Source organism: Entelurus aequoreus, linkage group LG13 (genome assembly GCF_033978785.1).
Source record: "Entelurus aequoreus isolate RoL-2023_Sb linkage group LG13, RoL_Eaeq_v1.1, whole genome shotgun sequence".
In the NCBI taxonomy this organism is placed as follows: Eukaryota; Metazoa; Chordata; class Actinopteri; order Syngnathiformes; family Syngnathidae; genus Entelurus; species Entelurus aequoreus.
Window position 1 is genome coordinate 14,073,933 of NC_084743.1, and position 15,902 is coordinate 14,089,834.

General features: G+C 35.3%; 1 protein-coding gene across 8 annotated transcripts in view; it reads left to right on the top strand.

The window, feature by feature from the left end:
- Positions 1–15,902, top strand: part of stxbp5l (syntaxin binding protein 5L) — a 516,749-nt gene that overhangs the window by 481,588 nt on the left and 19,259 nt on the right. For 7 of the 8 annotated variants that reach the window (XM_062067482.1, XM_062067484.1, XM_062067485.1 and 4 more), the window contains one exon: positions 11,404–11,496. The exons of the other annotated variant lie outside the window; for it this stretch is intronic. In XM_062067482.1, coding sequence (XP_061923466.1) covers positions 11,404–11,496 — 93 coding nt within the window. The remainder of the gene's footprint in view (positions 1–11,403; positions 11,497–15,902) is intronic. 8 annotated transcript variants of the gene reach the window in all.

Here is a 15,902-nt window from a genome sequence, read left to right on the forward strand (position 1 = left end):
TACTCTATTAGCTGGTGACCAACGTGGCGCCTAGTTTGTGTGTAGACGTTCAGGGAGGTTCTCTGTGAACGCTGGGGCGGATTATCTCAATTTTACGGACTATTAAAGCCACACCCACACCGGACGAAAATCCCCAGTCAAAAGTTTGCATGCACAAAAATGGAGCTGTTTGGCCACAATACCCAGCAATATGTTTGGAGGAGAAAAGGTGAGGCCTTTAATCCCAGGAACACCAATTCCTACCGTCAAGTATGGTGGTGGTAGTATTATGCTCTGGGCCTGTTTTGCCGACAATGGAACTGGTGCTTTAAATGGGACAACGAAAAAGGAGGATTACTGTCAGGTTCAAACACTGATGACATCTATTAAACAGGACAAGAAGCAAGGAATCAAACAGAGACAGAATTCAATTTGGCTCAGTGAGGAGAAACGTGTACACCTGTACCCTTGCACAGTGTCATTACGCTCTGCCAAAAGATTGTACGCCGCCTCTTTTATTTGGACTTCCCCCTGATTACATGGCAACGGCTGTTTCTAAAGGGACAGGGGTCGTAAACAGCCGTCGCCGTTGATTACAAAACAGTTCAAAAGAAAAGGTCGGTTCAAAAAAGAGGTCGTAAAATAGTTCAAACTTCGGCAGATCCTGCCTTCTCTCCGCTTTGTAGTTCTTGGGTCAAAACAATATATTTCTGTTGATTACAATACATGAAAGAAACAGAACACCTTCATGTTGCTTCCCATCCTACACAGTGGAGTTTTAAAAGCCTTCTTCTTGGTAGGTTCTTAGCCAGCTTTTGTCTTCTCGCCGGGAACTCATTTCAACACAAAGTTTTGTGATAACTTAGATACAATTATTCTAAAAAAGGTATGTTGTTTCGTGTGCTGTGGCGCCATCTTTTGGAACGAGTTTTCTCATCCTTCTGTTTGAACTGAGCTCTCAGCCGGAAGTACGAGTGCCGTTCCGTCTTCGAGCCGTCCGTAGCGTTTCTACTGTTATGAATTCCTCACTTATCACTCCAAGCAACGTTTGTAAGTTTTACAATATAACTAAAACACTTACTTACTTAAACCGTCCCACGTGTGATGTCTGCAGGAGTGTTTTCATGCACATTTGCACGTGCTATCGTAATGTGATAAAGCCAGCGTTGTTATTAGGGCTGCAACTAATGATTAATTTGATAATCGATTAATCTGTCAATTATTACTTCGATTAATCGATTAATAATCGGATAAAAGAGACAAACTACATTTCTATCCTATCCAGTATTTTATTGGAAAAAAACAGCATACTGCCACCATACTTATTTTGATTATTGTTTCTCAGCTGTTTGTACATGTTGCAGTTTATAAATAAAGGTTTATTAAAAAAAAAAAAAATTTTTAAATTTAAAAAAAATAAAAAAAATTAAAAAAAAACCTCTGCACATTCGCATAGCATAGATCCAACGAATCGATGATTAAATTAATCGGCAACTATTTTAATAATCGATTTAATCGATTAGTTGTTGCAGCCCTAGTTGTTACCATTAGCTAATATGCTAACACGTTTACGAGTGTCTTAGACTAGACTTAGATTTAGACTTCCTTTTTATTGTCATTCAAATTTGAACTTTACAGCACAGATAAGAACGAAATTTCGTTACATAAGCTCATGGTAGTGCAGGATAAAAAAAAAAAGCAATAAGGTGCATATATAAATAAATATATATAAATAATATATATATAATATATATATATACAATAAATAAATATATGTAAATATTAGGGGTGTGGGAAAAAATCGATTCGAATTCGAATCGCGATTCTCACGTTGTGCGATTCAGAATCGATTCACATTTTTAAAAAATCGATTTTTTTTTTTTAGATTTTTTTTTTAATTACATTTATTTATTTTTATTATTTTTTTTTTTTTTTAAATTAATCAATCCAACAAAACAATACACAGCAATACCATAAGAATGCAATCCAATTCCAAAACCAAACCCGACCCAGCAACACTCAGAACTGCAATAAACAGAGCAATTGAGAGGAGACACAAACACGACACAGAACAAACCAAAAGTAGTGAAACAAAAATGAATATTATCAACAACAGTATCAATATTAGTTACAATTTCATCATAGCTGTGATTAAAAATCCCTCATTGACATTATCATTAGACATTTAGTTTATGAGATGTGATGCAAGTGTAAGCCACTGTGACACTATTGTTCATTTTTTGCATTTTTTTTTTAAATTAATGTTTGTAATGATAATATCAATGAGGGATTTTTAATCACTGCTATGTTGAAATTGTTACTAATATTGATACTGTTGTTGATAATATTCATTTTTGTCTCACTACTTTTAGATTGTTCCGTGTCATGTTTGTGTGTCCTCAATTGCTCTGTTTATTGCTATTCTGAATGTTGCTAGGTCGGATTTTGTTTTGAAATTGTATTGCATTATTATGGTATTGTTGTGTATTGTTTTCATAAATTAAAAAAAAAAAAAAATCGGTTTTGAATCGAGAATCGTGTTGAATTGAAAAAAAATCGATTCTGAATCGAATCGTGACCCCAAGAATCAATTTTGAATCGAATCGTGGGACACCCAAAGATTCCCAGCCCTAATAAATATATATAAATAAATAAATAGATTACTGTACAGATAAGTATATTGCACTTTTTCACATGCGTCCACGTTTATGGATGCATGTTATATTGTCTTTTTTATTCCTGCGAGTTAATCCATTTTGGGGGGCGTTGAGGGGATAATTTAATGATGATGTGTTTAAGAGTCTGTGTTATTTACTAAAACATAATCAACATTATGACCAAATAACCACCATTACATGTTATGTAGACCAGTGGTCCCCAACCACTGGTCTTCTTGTGCGGCCTGGTACCGATTGGTACCGGGCCGCACAAGAAAAAAAAAAAAAAAAAAGTTTATTTTTTTTAATTAAATCAACATAAAAAACACAATATATACATTATATATCAATATAGATCAATACAGTCTGCAGGGATACAGTCCGTAAGCACACATGATTGTATTTCTTTATGGAAAAAAAAAATATATATATATATTTTTTATTTATTTTTATTTTTTTTATTTTACCCCCCCCCCCCCCCCCCCCACCGCCTCCCAATCCAATCCAATCCACTTTATTTATATAGCACATTTACACAACAAGAATGTTTCCAAAGTGCTGCACAGCCATGTTAAAAACAATATTAAAAACAATATTAAAAACGATATTAAAAACAATATTAAAAACAATATTATGCTACACCAATGACTGAATAAAAACAAAGAATAAATTAATAGAAAACCAATACAGAGACAATCCATCCATCCATCCATCCATTTTCTACCGCTTATTCCCTTCGGGGTCGCGGGGGGCGCTGGAGCCTATCTCAGCTACAATCGGGCGGAAGGCGGGGTACACCCTGGACAAGTCGCCACATCATCGCAGGGCCAACACAGATAGACAGACAACATTCACACTCACATTCAAAATAAATATGATTAAAAACGATTTTAAAGGGTAAAACCAATTAAAACAGTAAAATAAACATCAAAATTTATAAAAAAAAAAATAAAAATTTTAAAAAACACACAGGACAACAGAGGACAGAAGACCACACAACTCACGTAGTGTTAAAAGCCAAAGAATAAAAGTGGGTCTTTTTTTTGTCCCCCGGTCCGTGGGACAAATTTTCAAGCGTTGACCGGTCCGCAGCTACAAAAAGGTTGGGGACCACTGATGTAGACCACAAGAAAGTCTTTTAAATGTAGAAAAAAAAATCATAATATGACCTTTTTAATGAGCTTTATATTCCGGTGCGCCTTATGGTCCGAAAATGATGGTAGTTATATTGTAAAACCTACAAACGCTGCTGAGAGTGATGAACGAAAAGTCATTTCGAGCAGAAAACCCCGTGGACGAATACTTCCGGTTAAAGGAACAAAACGGGAGGTACATTTTCAACCCGGTGCAGTGAGCAAACTCGTCCAAAAGATGGCGCCGTAGCGCAAACAATAACGCACCTTTTTTTCAATGTCTCTGTTGGTTGAGTGGTTTTAGTTATATTGTAAAACTCACAAACGCTGCTCGGAGTGATGAATGAAGAATTCCTAACATAAATTAGCCGCACCGTTCTATAAGCCGCGGGGTTCAAAGCGTAGGAAAAAAGTAGCGGCGTATAGTACATAATTTAGGCTTTAATAAGTGTGTCAGGGATCAAATTGTGCATGCATCCCTGGGTTTTGAGTGCACGTTTCCCAGGGAATATAGAGGCAGGCATTGGCATATAGGGTTTTAATAGCACAGGGTGGATGTGACTCAATGACTACTCGGCCAGATGCTGGAGAGGCTTTCAAAGCAGTCAAGTCGCCGCCCACACGCACTCCTACTGTACATCCATGGCTGCCAGATAGAAATATGAACGCTCTTTCTCTCTCTCTCCACTCTTCCGTCTCTCGGCAGGGAACAACCTGCCGAAGGAGTTATATGTGTGCCTTAGTTTTGAGGTCGGTTTGAGGCAGATCTTGAGCACAGAAAAACTTTTTTTTTTTTTTTTTTTTTAAAGGAAGACAGAGGGGGGAATTGTGGGGACAAGAGGGGGATTAGACAGAGAGACAAAAACAGCAAACACAACAACAACAGAGCAACATCAGCAAATACGACATGTACAAATATGATGGTAAAAGTAATAGCAAATAAGCAGTTAGCGAAAATAAAAAAATAATACAGAAATGACAATGAGCATTATTACACTAAAAATGGAGCAATATGAATACCAATAGAAATAGTGCTATTGATAATAAACAATACCAATACTTTACCTTTATTACCAACAATGCAGTTGTTCAAATGCAACAATACGTATACGTAACGATAACTTGAGATACGAAAGAATGCAGAAAAATGGAGGGGAAGAAAGAGAAGCAACCTACATTAACCTTGTAGATTGTTATAGTAAATATAGGTTAAGCTTTGTCAGTGTGCCATGTGTTATACCCAGTTTACCCTAGGGCAGGGGTCACCAACGCGGTGCCCGCGGGCACCAGGTAGCCCGTAAGGACCAGATGAGTATCCCGCTGGCCTGTTCTAAAAATAGCTCAAATAGCAGCCTCTATTTTTTAAATTGTATTTATTTACTAGCAAGCTGGTCTCGCTTTGCCCGACATTTTTAATTCTAAGAGAGACAAAATTCAAATAGAATTTGAAAATTCAAGAAAATATTTTAAAGACTTGGTCTTCACTCGTTTAAATATATTCATTCATTTTTTTACTTTGCTTCTTATAACTTTCAGAAAGACAATTTTAGAGAAAAAATACAACCTTAAAAATGATTTTAGGATTTTTAAACACATATACCTTTTTACCTTTTAAATTCCTTCCTCTTCTTTCCTGACAATTTAAATCAATGTTCAAGTAATTCTTTTTTTTTTATTGTAAAGAATAATAAATACATTTTAATTTAATTTTTCATTTTAGCTTCTGTTATTCGACAAAGAATATTTGTGAAATATTTCTTCAAACTTATTATGATTAAAATTCAAAAAAATTATTCTGGCAAGTCTAGAAAATCTGTAGAATCAAATTTAAATCTTGTTTCAAAGTCTTTTGAATTTATTTTAAAATTTTTGTTCTGGAAAATCTAGAAGAAATAATGATTTGTCTTTGTTAGAAATATAGCTTGGTCCAATTTGTTATATATTCTAACAAAGTGCAGATTGGATTTTAACATATTTAAAACACGTCATCAAAATTCTAAAATTAATCTTAAACAGGAAAAATTACTAATAATGTTCCATAAATTCTTTTTTAAATTTTTTCAAAAAGATTCGAATTAGCTAGTTTTTCTCTTCTTTTTTTCGGTTGAATTTTGAATTTTAAAGAGTCGAAATTGAAGATAAACTATGTTTCAAAATTTAATTGTCTTTTTTTTCGTGTTTTCTCCTCTTTTAAACCGTTCAATTAAGTGTAAATATCATTAATTATTAATAATAACATAGAGTTAAAGGTAAATTGAGCAAATTGTATCATACTGGTAGCCCTTCGCATTAATCAGTACCCAAGAAGTCAATCAATCAATCAATGTTTATTTATATAGCCCTAAATCACAAGTGTCTCAAAGGGCTCTTGGTTTCAAAAAGGTTGGTGACCCCCGCCCTAGGGCAACAACGTTAATATATGTTTGATGAAACGTGATTATGTGCATGAGTGTATGTGTGCAGAAAAACATATTTTGCCAACAGACAGATGCTATTTTGAGAAGAAATGACACTCAAAGTGAAAAATTAAAATAGTTTGAGCAAGTATAAAAGCAGTGAAGTTGTCACGTTGTGTAAATGGTAAATAAAAACAGAATACAAGGATTTGCAAATCCTTTTCAACTTATATTCAATTGAATAGACTGCAAAGACAAGACACTGTTACGAGCTTGCTGCGAGGTTTGTTCCCCCGGGATGCAAACGGACCACTCTGGACAGGACGTGCAGGTAGGAACATCATTTATTCCCAAAAACTCGAACCAAGTGCCAAAACAGAAAACAAATGTGCCGATCGCACTGGACGCTAAGGCTAACACTTAGCATAGGCAAGAAGACCAGGAATACTCACGTAACTGTAGCATATAGCAAACAAAGAAGCCAGGCCGACTGACCGGCGAAGGCAGGCTTAAATAATGCCTCTGATTAGTGCTCGGGGAACAGGTGAGCGTCCTGAACACCAATCAGAGGCAGGTGAAAATAATAAGCAACCATGGTAAATAAAACAAACTCAAGGGTGCACAAAACAGGAACTGGGGGAGTCCAAACCCAACGGAAAATACCAAAACATGATTCGGGCCACGGATCATGACAGATACTTAACGTTCAAACTGGCTAATTGGGAACAGGTGGGTGCCATGATTGGGTATAAAAGCAGCTCCCATGAAATGCTCAGTCATTCACAAACAAGGACGGGGCGAGGGTCACCACTTTGTCAACAAATGCGTGAGCAAATTGTTGAACAGTTTAAGAACAACATTTTGCAAGGAATTTAGGGATTTCACCATCTACGCTCCGTAATATCGTCAAAGGGTTTAGAGAATCTGGAGAAATCACTGCACGTAAGCGGCAATGCTCGTGACCTTCGATCCCTGCATCAAAAAGCGACATCAGTGTGTAAAGGATATCACCACATGGGCTCAGGAACACTTCAGAAACCCACTGTCAGTAACGACAGTTGGTCGCTACATCTGTAAGTGCAAGTTAAAACTCTACTATGCAAAGCCAAAGCCATTTATCAACAACACCCGGAAACGCCGCCGGCTTCGCTGGGCCCGAGCTCATCTAAGATGGACTGATGCAAAGTGGAAAAGTGTTCTGTGGTCTGAAGAGCTTCACAAATCGGTCTCCTCAGTTTACTTGGTCTCCAAACGTTTACTGAGTGTTGTTAAAAAGGAAAAGCTGGCACAAGTGGCAAACAAGACTGGGAAAGTTTAGGAATGCTCAGCAAATGCGTGAGCAAATTGTCGAACAGTTTAAGAACAACATTTCTCAACCAGCTTTCGCAAGGAATTTAGGGATTTCACCATCTACGCTCCGTGATATCATCAAAAGGTTCAGAGAATTGGGAGGAATCACTGCACGTATGCAGCAATGCTCGTGACCTTCGATCCCTGCATCAAAAAGCGACATCAGTGTGTAAAGGATATCACCACATGGGCTCAGGAACACTTCAGAAACCCACTGTCAGTAACGACAGTTGGTCGCTACATCTGTAAGAGCAAGTTAAAACTCTACTATGCAAAGCCAAAGCCATTTATCAACAACACCCGGAAACGCCGCCGGCTTCGCTGGGCCCGAGCTCATCTAAGATGGACTGATGCAAAGCGGAAAAGTGTTCTGTGGTCTGAAAAGCTTCACAAATTGGTCCCCTCAGTTTACTTGGTCTCCAAACGTTTACTGAGTGTTGTTAAAAAGGAAAAGCTGGCACAAGTGGCAAACAAGACTGGGAAAGTTTAGGAATGCTCAGCAAATGCGTGAGCAAATTGTCGAACAGTTTAAGAACAACATTTCTCAACCAGCTTTTGCAAGGAATTTAGGGATTTCCCCATCTACGGTCCGTGATATCATCAAAAGGTTCAGAGAATCTGGAGAAATCACTGCACGTAAGCGGCAATGCTCGTGACCTTCGATCCCTGCATCAAAAGGTGACATCAGTGTGTAAAGGATATCACCGCATGGGCTCAGGAACACTTCAGAAAACCACTGTCAGTAACTACTTTTGGTCGCTACATCCGTAAGTGTAAGTTAAAACTCTACTATGCAAAGCCACAGCCATTTATCAACAACACCCGGAAACGCCGCCGGCTTTTCTGGGCCCGAGCTCATCTAAGATGGACTTTTTTGCAATGTGTTGCTGCCATTAAATTCTAAGATAATTATTACTTGCACAAAAAAAAAAATGTTTCTCAGTTCTAACATTAAATATCTTGTCTTTGCAGTCTATTCAATTGAATATAAGGATTTGCAAATCATTGTATTCTCTTTTTATGTATGAATGACACAACGTGACAGGTGGTAATTGATTGGAGACCAAGCAGCCAACCAGAGCGTGCATTTGTCAAGTGTTCATGATTGGTTGACTTTCAGGCACGCACGTAATGCTGTGTAAAAACTTGAGGGGAAAAAAATGAATGCGCAGATAGAGAGAGGAAGAGAGCAGTATTTATAGCACTTTAATATGGATAATGAACATGCAGACACGGTAATTAAGCACAAAATACATTTACATTCACTCAAACTACTCTATTTCTCCCTGGAGTTGCATTTCTTCTGGAAAACAGCATGTATGTGCTTGCAAACTCCATTCCTCTATGATATAACGCCATGAACACCCGCCATTCTGCAAAAAAGGCTATTTCGAATGAATACTATCAAGTGGCGTGCTCTGCAGGACGGAGTGAATGAAAAAGTGTCTGGCATAGAAAACAATGACTACCATGGTGGCCCACTGGAGGGGTCTTGAGGTCCTGTCGGGGTACCACTGTGCCTGATTTTCATTAGCCAGCGGCCGTGTCACACGGTGTTAACGCACCCCGGGCCGCGTGTAACAAACGCACACATCTGCCATGCCGGCTCACTTTTAAAAAGAAAATACTTTTGGGCTCCTACCGCGGTGTTGCCATGGTACCCAAATGTGGCAGCCTTCACATCATGTGCAGGAGTTTAACTACCAAAACTTTCCTGTGCAAAGTCTCTTATTGTGCACGTAACTACTAAATATATGTATATATAACTACTAAATATACATATATATATATATATATATATATATATATATATATATATATATATATATATATATATATATATATATATATATATATATATATATATATATATATATATATAAGCATTACATAAGGCTTTGACGGTGACATCACTAGTTTGAATTTTCACACACCGAAAAAAAACTTTGTAGCACAATAACTTTTTAACACTGTAGAAAAAAATACATAAATAATAGGTAAGAATAAAATAATAAAACCCTTCAGAACAATGGACAAGAAAAGTGAATCGGGGGGGAAAAAAAACAATAACAAATGAAAACAATTACAAATTAAAAGAATAACAAACGTAAATATTGTTTTAAATGCTATGTTTAGTGAGAGTACCAACCAAAAGAGGGAAAAAAAACAAAATAAGAGCGCGAGACCGGAACTAAAGCATAAAACACGGCCTGATGTGACAGGTCGTGTCAAAAAGAGCCGTTAAAAAAATACTCGGTTCGTTCGCGAACGTCCCATGTCTACTAGGCTCTCTACAGAACAACACTATATTGCCCTTCATTGTTTGGCATTGTGGTGCGTTCAGTGACACTCCGGAAACGCCGACTCTAAGGCTCTGGTTGACTTTGACTGGGCTGTTGCTGTGTGCCATAAACCAGGGACTACTAAGTGTGGCAACATATTAAAGGGGAACTGCACTTTTTTGGAATTTTGACTATCATTCACAGTCTTTATGTAAGACAGGAACACATGTTTTTCTTTTTTTATGCATTCTAAATCATAAATAAACACTAGCAATAGTCAGCTAATTTGAGTACCTCTATTTCGCCTAAAAAGCACTCTAAAAAACATCCAAAATCCTCCATAATTGTTTTATATACACTGTTAGTATATATGTAATGTAGTAACATTCCTAATTACATGTAATATTTACGTGTTTTTCACATTTTGAAACATTAATTTCCCAGACGCATCACAACGTTTGCTTGTCCCAACAACAACAACAACACTACTAATCATGGCAGACTTCATGAGAGACAACAAAGACTACTTTGGGACAAATGATCCAGAAACGTATATTTTTGAGCCTGAGCATAATGAGGATGATCTACAAGTTTTAGAAGATGTGTGCTAAACAGATGCAGCTTTAGTGAAACACTAAGCATCATGTAGTAGTATTTCTAAGTGCTAAACAAGATATACAAACTATCAACATAATAAAACAATCACTTACTGTGCAATGTCTGCTCTCACTGGGATAAACACTGATGGGATGTTTAGATAAGGAATTAATCATAATCCAGTATTACATCCAGAAACTTTTATTTTTGAGCCTGAACATAAGGATTATCTACAAGTTTTAGCAGCTGTGTGCTAAACAGATGCAGCTTTTGTGAAACACTAAGCATTATGTAGCAATATTGCTAAGAGCTAAACAAGATATACAAATTATGAACATAATAAAACAATCACTTACTGTACAAAGTCTGCTCTCACTGGGGTAAAGACTGTCAGATGAAAGACAAAAGCAAGCATACACATACATACATACATACATTCAACCACGCACAACCCAGCAGTAATCTACCCCGAAAAGCCTCTACCACCTCTCTAAAAGTAGTTCCTTGGTGTTAGCCCTTATAATAACAATATTGCTAAAACCAAATATTCAGCACACGGGGTGTAAATTAAATATTTTTGACGGTTTTTGGGTGTTTTTCTCGGGGCTTTATGGGCGGAATAGAGTACTCGCATCAGCTGCATTGTTAGCCACCTCCTACTTGCCATATTTTACGATTTAGAATGCATAAAAAAAAGAAAACCATATGTTTTCTTGTCTTACTGTACATAAGGATTGTGAATAATAGGAAAATTCTAAAAAAAAAAGTGCAGTTCCCCTTGAAGTCGGTGCTAAAGTTGTGAGTAGCGAGGTGGCGACTAAAGTGTGTCATTGATGTGTTTGACTGATTCAAAGACGTCGTCCCAAACTCAGATTTCTTTCTTTCTTCCTTCCTCTGGCACAACTCTTCCTTCACCTGTCCGTCTTGGGTGTTTGTTTCTTGTGTCATGTTTGTGTGGGGCCGTTTGGGGCGGGTGGGCTGCTGTGTCCATGTTGTGGGGGCGGGTCAGGTTATGCATCCAGGAGGGCAATGCTCCAGCAGTTACACGGCGTCGCAATGTACTCTCACGACGAGCACCACACCACCTGCTGGAGCGAGCGAGGTAAGGGGGCTTCGGCCACTCCACTCTACTGTCCTGCTCCTTGGTCACAACGTCAGTCCTTCTTTCCGTATGTCAGTCCGTCAGTCCCGTCTACAAGAAGTCCTTCCTTTCCTGGGGGGGTTGGGGGGGGGGGGGCATGTGCTGAGGTCAGGGGGGTCCGGGTCCGGTCTTGCCTCGTCCCTTCTCATTTTAAAGACTGAGTGAAGAATGCACTACTGTGGTGTTTCTTGAAAAGTCCCAAAGGGAAATAGATGATGGAGTATTATCTGCTCACAGATGCCACCTTTTGGTTGTTTGAGCACACTGCAGCTAGTCTTGGATGAAATCACCAACCCCCACTCCTTAATGCTGCAGGATTCTCACAGGAATGTATCAGGGTTAATCTGTCTTCATTAAAAAAGCTTCTTTTTTTTTAACACAAAATTTTTACACTCAATATTTATACACAAAACATTTTTATGCCTTAATTTTTTACGCTCAATTCATATTAACTGATTTTTTTTTCACTGATTTTTAACACTGAATGTAATTGTTTTACACTGAGGGTTTTTTTACTCTAAATTTGTTGCGTTACAATTTTTTATTTTTTTACATCAAATATTACTGACAATTTAAATGAATAAAAAAAAGTCAGCAAAATGTGTGTTAGTTTGTCAAAATACAGTGTTTTAAAATTAAGTGGAAAAAGAAATCATTTTATATTCAGTAAAAAAATAAAATTAATAAAGATGTTCTGCTCTGAATTTTTTTACACTGATTTTTTTTAAATTATACTGAATTTTTATACACTCATTTTTTAAACGAAATTTGTATACATTGAATTTTGTTACACTGATTTTTTTCTACACTCAATGTTCTTACATTCAATTTTGATGACTTTTTTTACACTGAAATTAGTTTTTTACACTCAATTTTATTACACACAATTTTCCTACATTCATTTTTTTACAATATTATACCTAATTTTTTTACGCTCAATTTATATTAGCTGAAATGTTTTTTCACACTGAATTTAATTGTTTTACACTGAGGGTTTTTTTTTACACTAAATTTGTTGCGTTACAATTGTGTGAATTATTATCATTTTAATTTGTCTACACCAAATAATACTGACAATTTAATTTAATTAAAAGAAGTCAGCAAAATGTGTGTTAGTTTGTCAAAATACAGCGTTTTAAAATTAAGTGTGTAAAAATTAAGTAGAAAAAATAATTTTATATTCAGTAAAAAAAATCTCATTAATAAAGATTTTCTGCTCTGAATTTTTTACATTGAATTTTTTTTTTAAATTACACTCATTTTTTATATGAAATGTGTATACATTGAATTTTGTCACACTGAATTTTTTTACACACATTTTTTATACTCAATGTTCTTACATTCAATTTTTTACACTCAATATTTATACACTGATTTTTTTACACAATTTTTTTACACTGAAATTTGTTTTTTTACACTCAGTTTTATTAGACACAATTTTCTTACATTCAATTTTTTACACTATTTTTTATACCTTATTTTGTTTACGCTCAATTTATATTAACTGAAATGTTTTTTCACAAATTTTTAACACTGAATTTAATTGTTTTACACTGAGGGGGGTTTTTTTACACTAAATTTGTTGCGTTACAATTTTGTGAATTATTATTTTTCTTTTTTTTTTTACATCAAATACTTACAATTTCATTGAATAAAAAAAGTCAGCAAAATGTGTGTTAGTTTTGTCAAAATACAGCGTTTTAAAATTAATTGTGTAAAAATTAAGTGGAAAAAAATCATTTTATATTCAGTAAAAAAAAATCTAAGTAATAAAGGTTTTCTGCTCTTAATTTTTTACACTGAATTTTTTCTTAAATTACTCTAATTTTTTTATACACTGATTTTTTGTACACTCATTTTTTAAACTAAATTTGTACACATTGGATTTTGTCACACTGATTTTTTTTACACACATTTTTTACACTCAATGTTCTTACATTAAATTTTTTACACTCAATATTTACACATTGATTTTTTTACAAAATTTTTTTTACTGAAATTTGTTTTTTACACTTTTTTTTTACACTGAAATGTGTTTTTTGCACTAAATTTTTATACACACAATTTTTTTACATTCAAATTTTTTTAGACCTTAATTTTTTATGCTCAATTTATATAAACTGATATATTTTTTTTTTAAACTGATTTTTAACACTGAATGTCATTGTTTTACACTGAGTTTTTTACACTGAATTGTTACACACTGTATTTCTTTTTACACTCAATTTTGACACGGTGAAGTTTTTTATACACTGAATTTTTAAACACTCAATTTTCTTACATTCAGTTTTTTTTACACTGATTTTTTTTACACTCATTTTTTATTCAATATAATTTGTCAGCATAATTTGATATCAGAAAAATGTGTTCCTCAAAATTTAAACACAACATTTCAGTTGCATAAATTCAGTGTCCAAAATTTTTTATTAATTTTCCACAAAATTCTAAAACATTTTTACCTCATTCCTGTGAGAATCCTGCGTGTGAAGCATTAAGGAGTGGGACTACTCAGGACTAGCTGCACTGTAACTTCTGAGAGCAGATAAAACCGCATCATCTCTTTCTCTTTTGGACTTAACAGGTCGGTAGTGCGTTCTTCACTCACGCTTGGAGTGAGGCGAGCAGGAACCCAGACCCACTGGACGTGTTTTGCACAAAACTGTACTCCACGCCCCCTTCCACAGTCTTTTTTAGCCCTGGGAACATTCTCTCATCTTACCCAGAATAGCTGCTAAGAAAATGGCCCATTTTCCAAAGTCCTTGGATCTTGATGTGTGTCCACTAGGCTCTGCACCATCTGTAGTGGTTACGTAAAGTCTGCACTCACTGAGGCTGGGAAGCAGTTCTGCCTGACTCTAAATAATTCACCACAAATACTTTTGTGATGGATGCATCACCGAGATTCTCTGTTGTGTGTTCACTTGTTCACTTGTCTCTATTATTGCAGTCTTTGGTTGCAACCTGGAATTCTTGTGCACCCACTCTGTTAAACACAGGAACCGTGTGTGTGTGTGTGTGTGTGTGTGTGTGTGTGTGTGTGTGTGTGTGTGTGTGTGTGTGTGTGTGTGTGTGTGTGTGTGTTCTTGTATTTCTGCCCTTCTTGAGACATCAACAAGGAAAAGTACCGTCCATATGAGGACCGGTGAACAAGAGAGCCAAATACTAGATTCTGTGAACATTGCTCCAAAGTCAGGATTTTTTTTGTTGATTTAATGTGCGTACAAAAGTAAACATTGACAGGTGCAAAGGCAGCAATATGTGATAAAACAAGACAGCAGCTAAAGGACTTCCGGAAAAAAAATGTACACTATTTTTTTATACTTAATTTTTTTACTGACATTTTTTAAAACATATTTTTAACACTGCATTTAATTGTTTTACACTGAATTTTTTGCATTTTAATTTTGTGAATGGATTTTTTTTTACATCAAATAACACTGACAATGTCATTGAGTAAAAAAAAGTCAGCAAAAAAGTGTGTTAGTTTGTCAAAATACAGTGTTTTAAAATTAAGTGTGTAAAAATTAAGTGGAAATTTTTGTTTTATATTCAGTAAAAAGTAATTAAGTCATTTGAAATTAATTTAAAATGAATAAATAAATATGTATATAGAGACATACTGTAATAACTTGAAGTAAATAATGAAGATTAAAAACCAATTGCAAACAAAAAAAAAATTAAAATATACCTAAAAGCTTACCTTTTTTATATTTGCGTAGTATGTATATATTATTAATGTTGTATATAAAAATCTTTATATATCTAGAAAGGGTGGTCCTAAACAGGTAGGAGGTCTCAATAAGGTAAGAAATACAAGAATTATCATGTGTGTGTGTGTGCTCTTGTATTTCTACCCTTCTTGAGACATCAACAAGGAAAAGTAGCTTCCATATGAGGAGGTGTGAACAGGTGAGGACATAAATCATGGTCCCAATAACATTGCATCTAATAGAGACTGTCTCATTTGCACCCCCTGGTGGTGAAATCTATCAAAATGAGGGTGGTCCCAAGAAGGAAGGATTTTTCAAATCGACTGTGTGTCGCTTTTAAAAGTGCTCCCCCATCTGGTCAACGTATGAAATAACAAGTGTGTGTAAAAATTTGAAGTGCTCCCCCTCTGGTCAACATATGTAATAAAAAGTGTGTGTAAGAAATTGAAATGTGACCCCTTTGGCAAAAAATTATTAAAATAAATACAATAAATATGTATTATTTATATACATATTTATTGTATTTATTTTAATACAATACAATAAATTATTGTATGAATAATACAATAAATATGTATTATTTACATACATATTTATTGTATTTATTTTAATAATTTTTTGCCAAAGGGGGGCACATTTAAATTTCTTACACACACT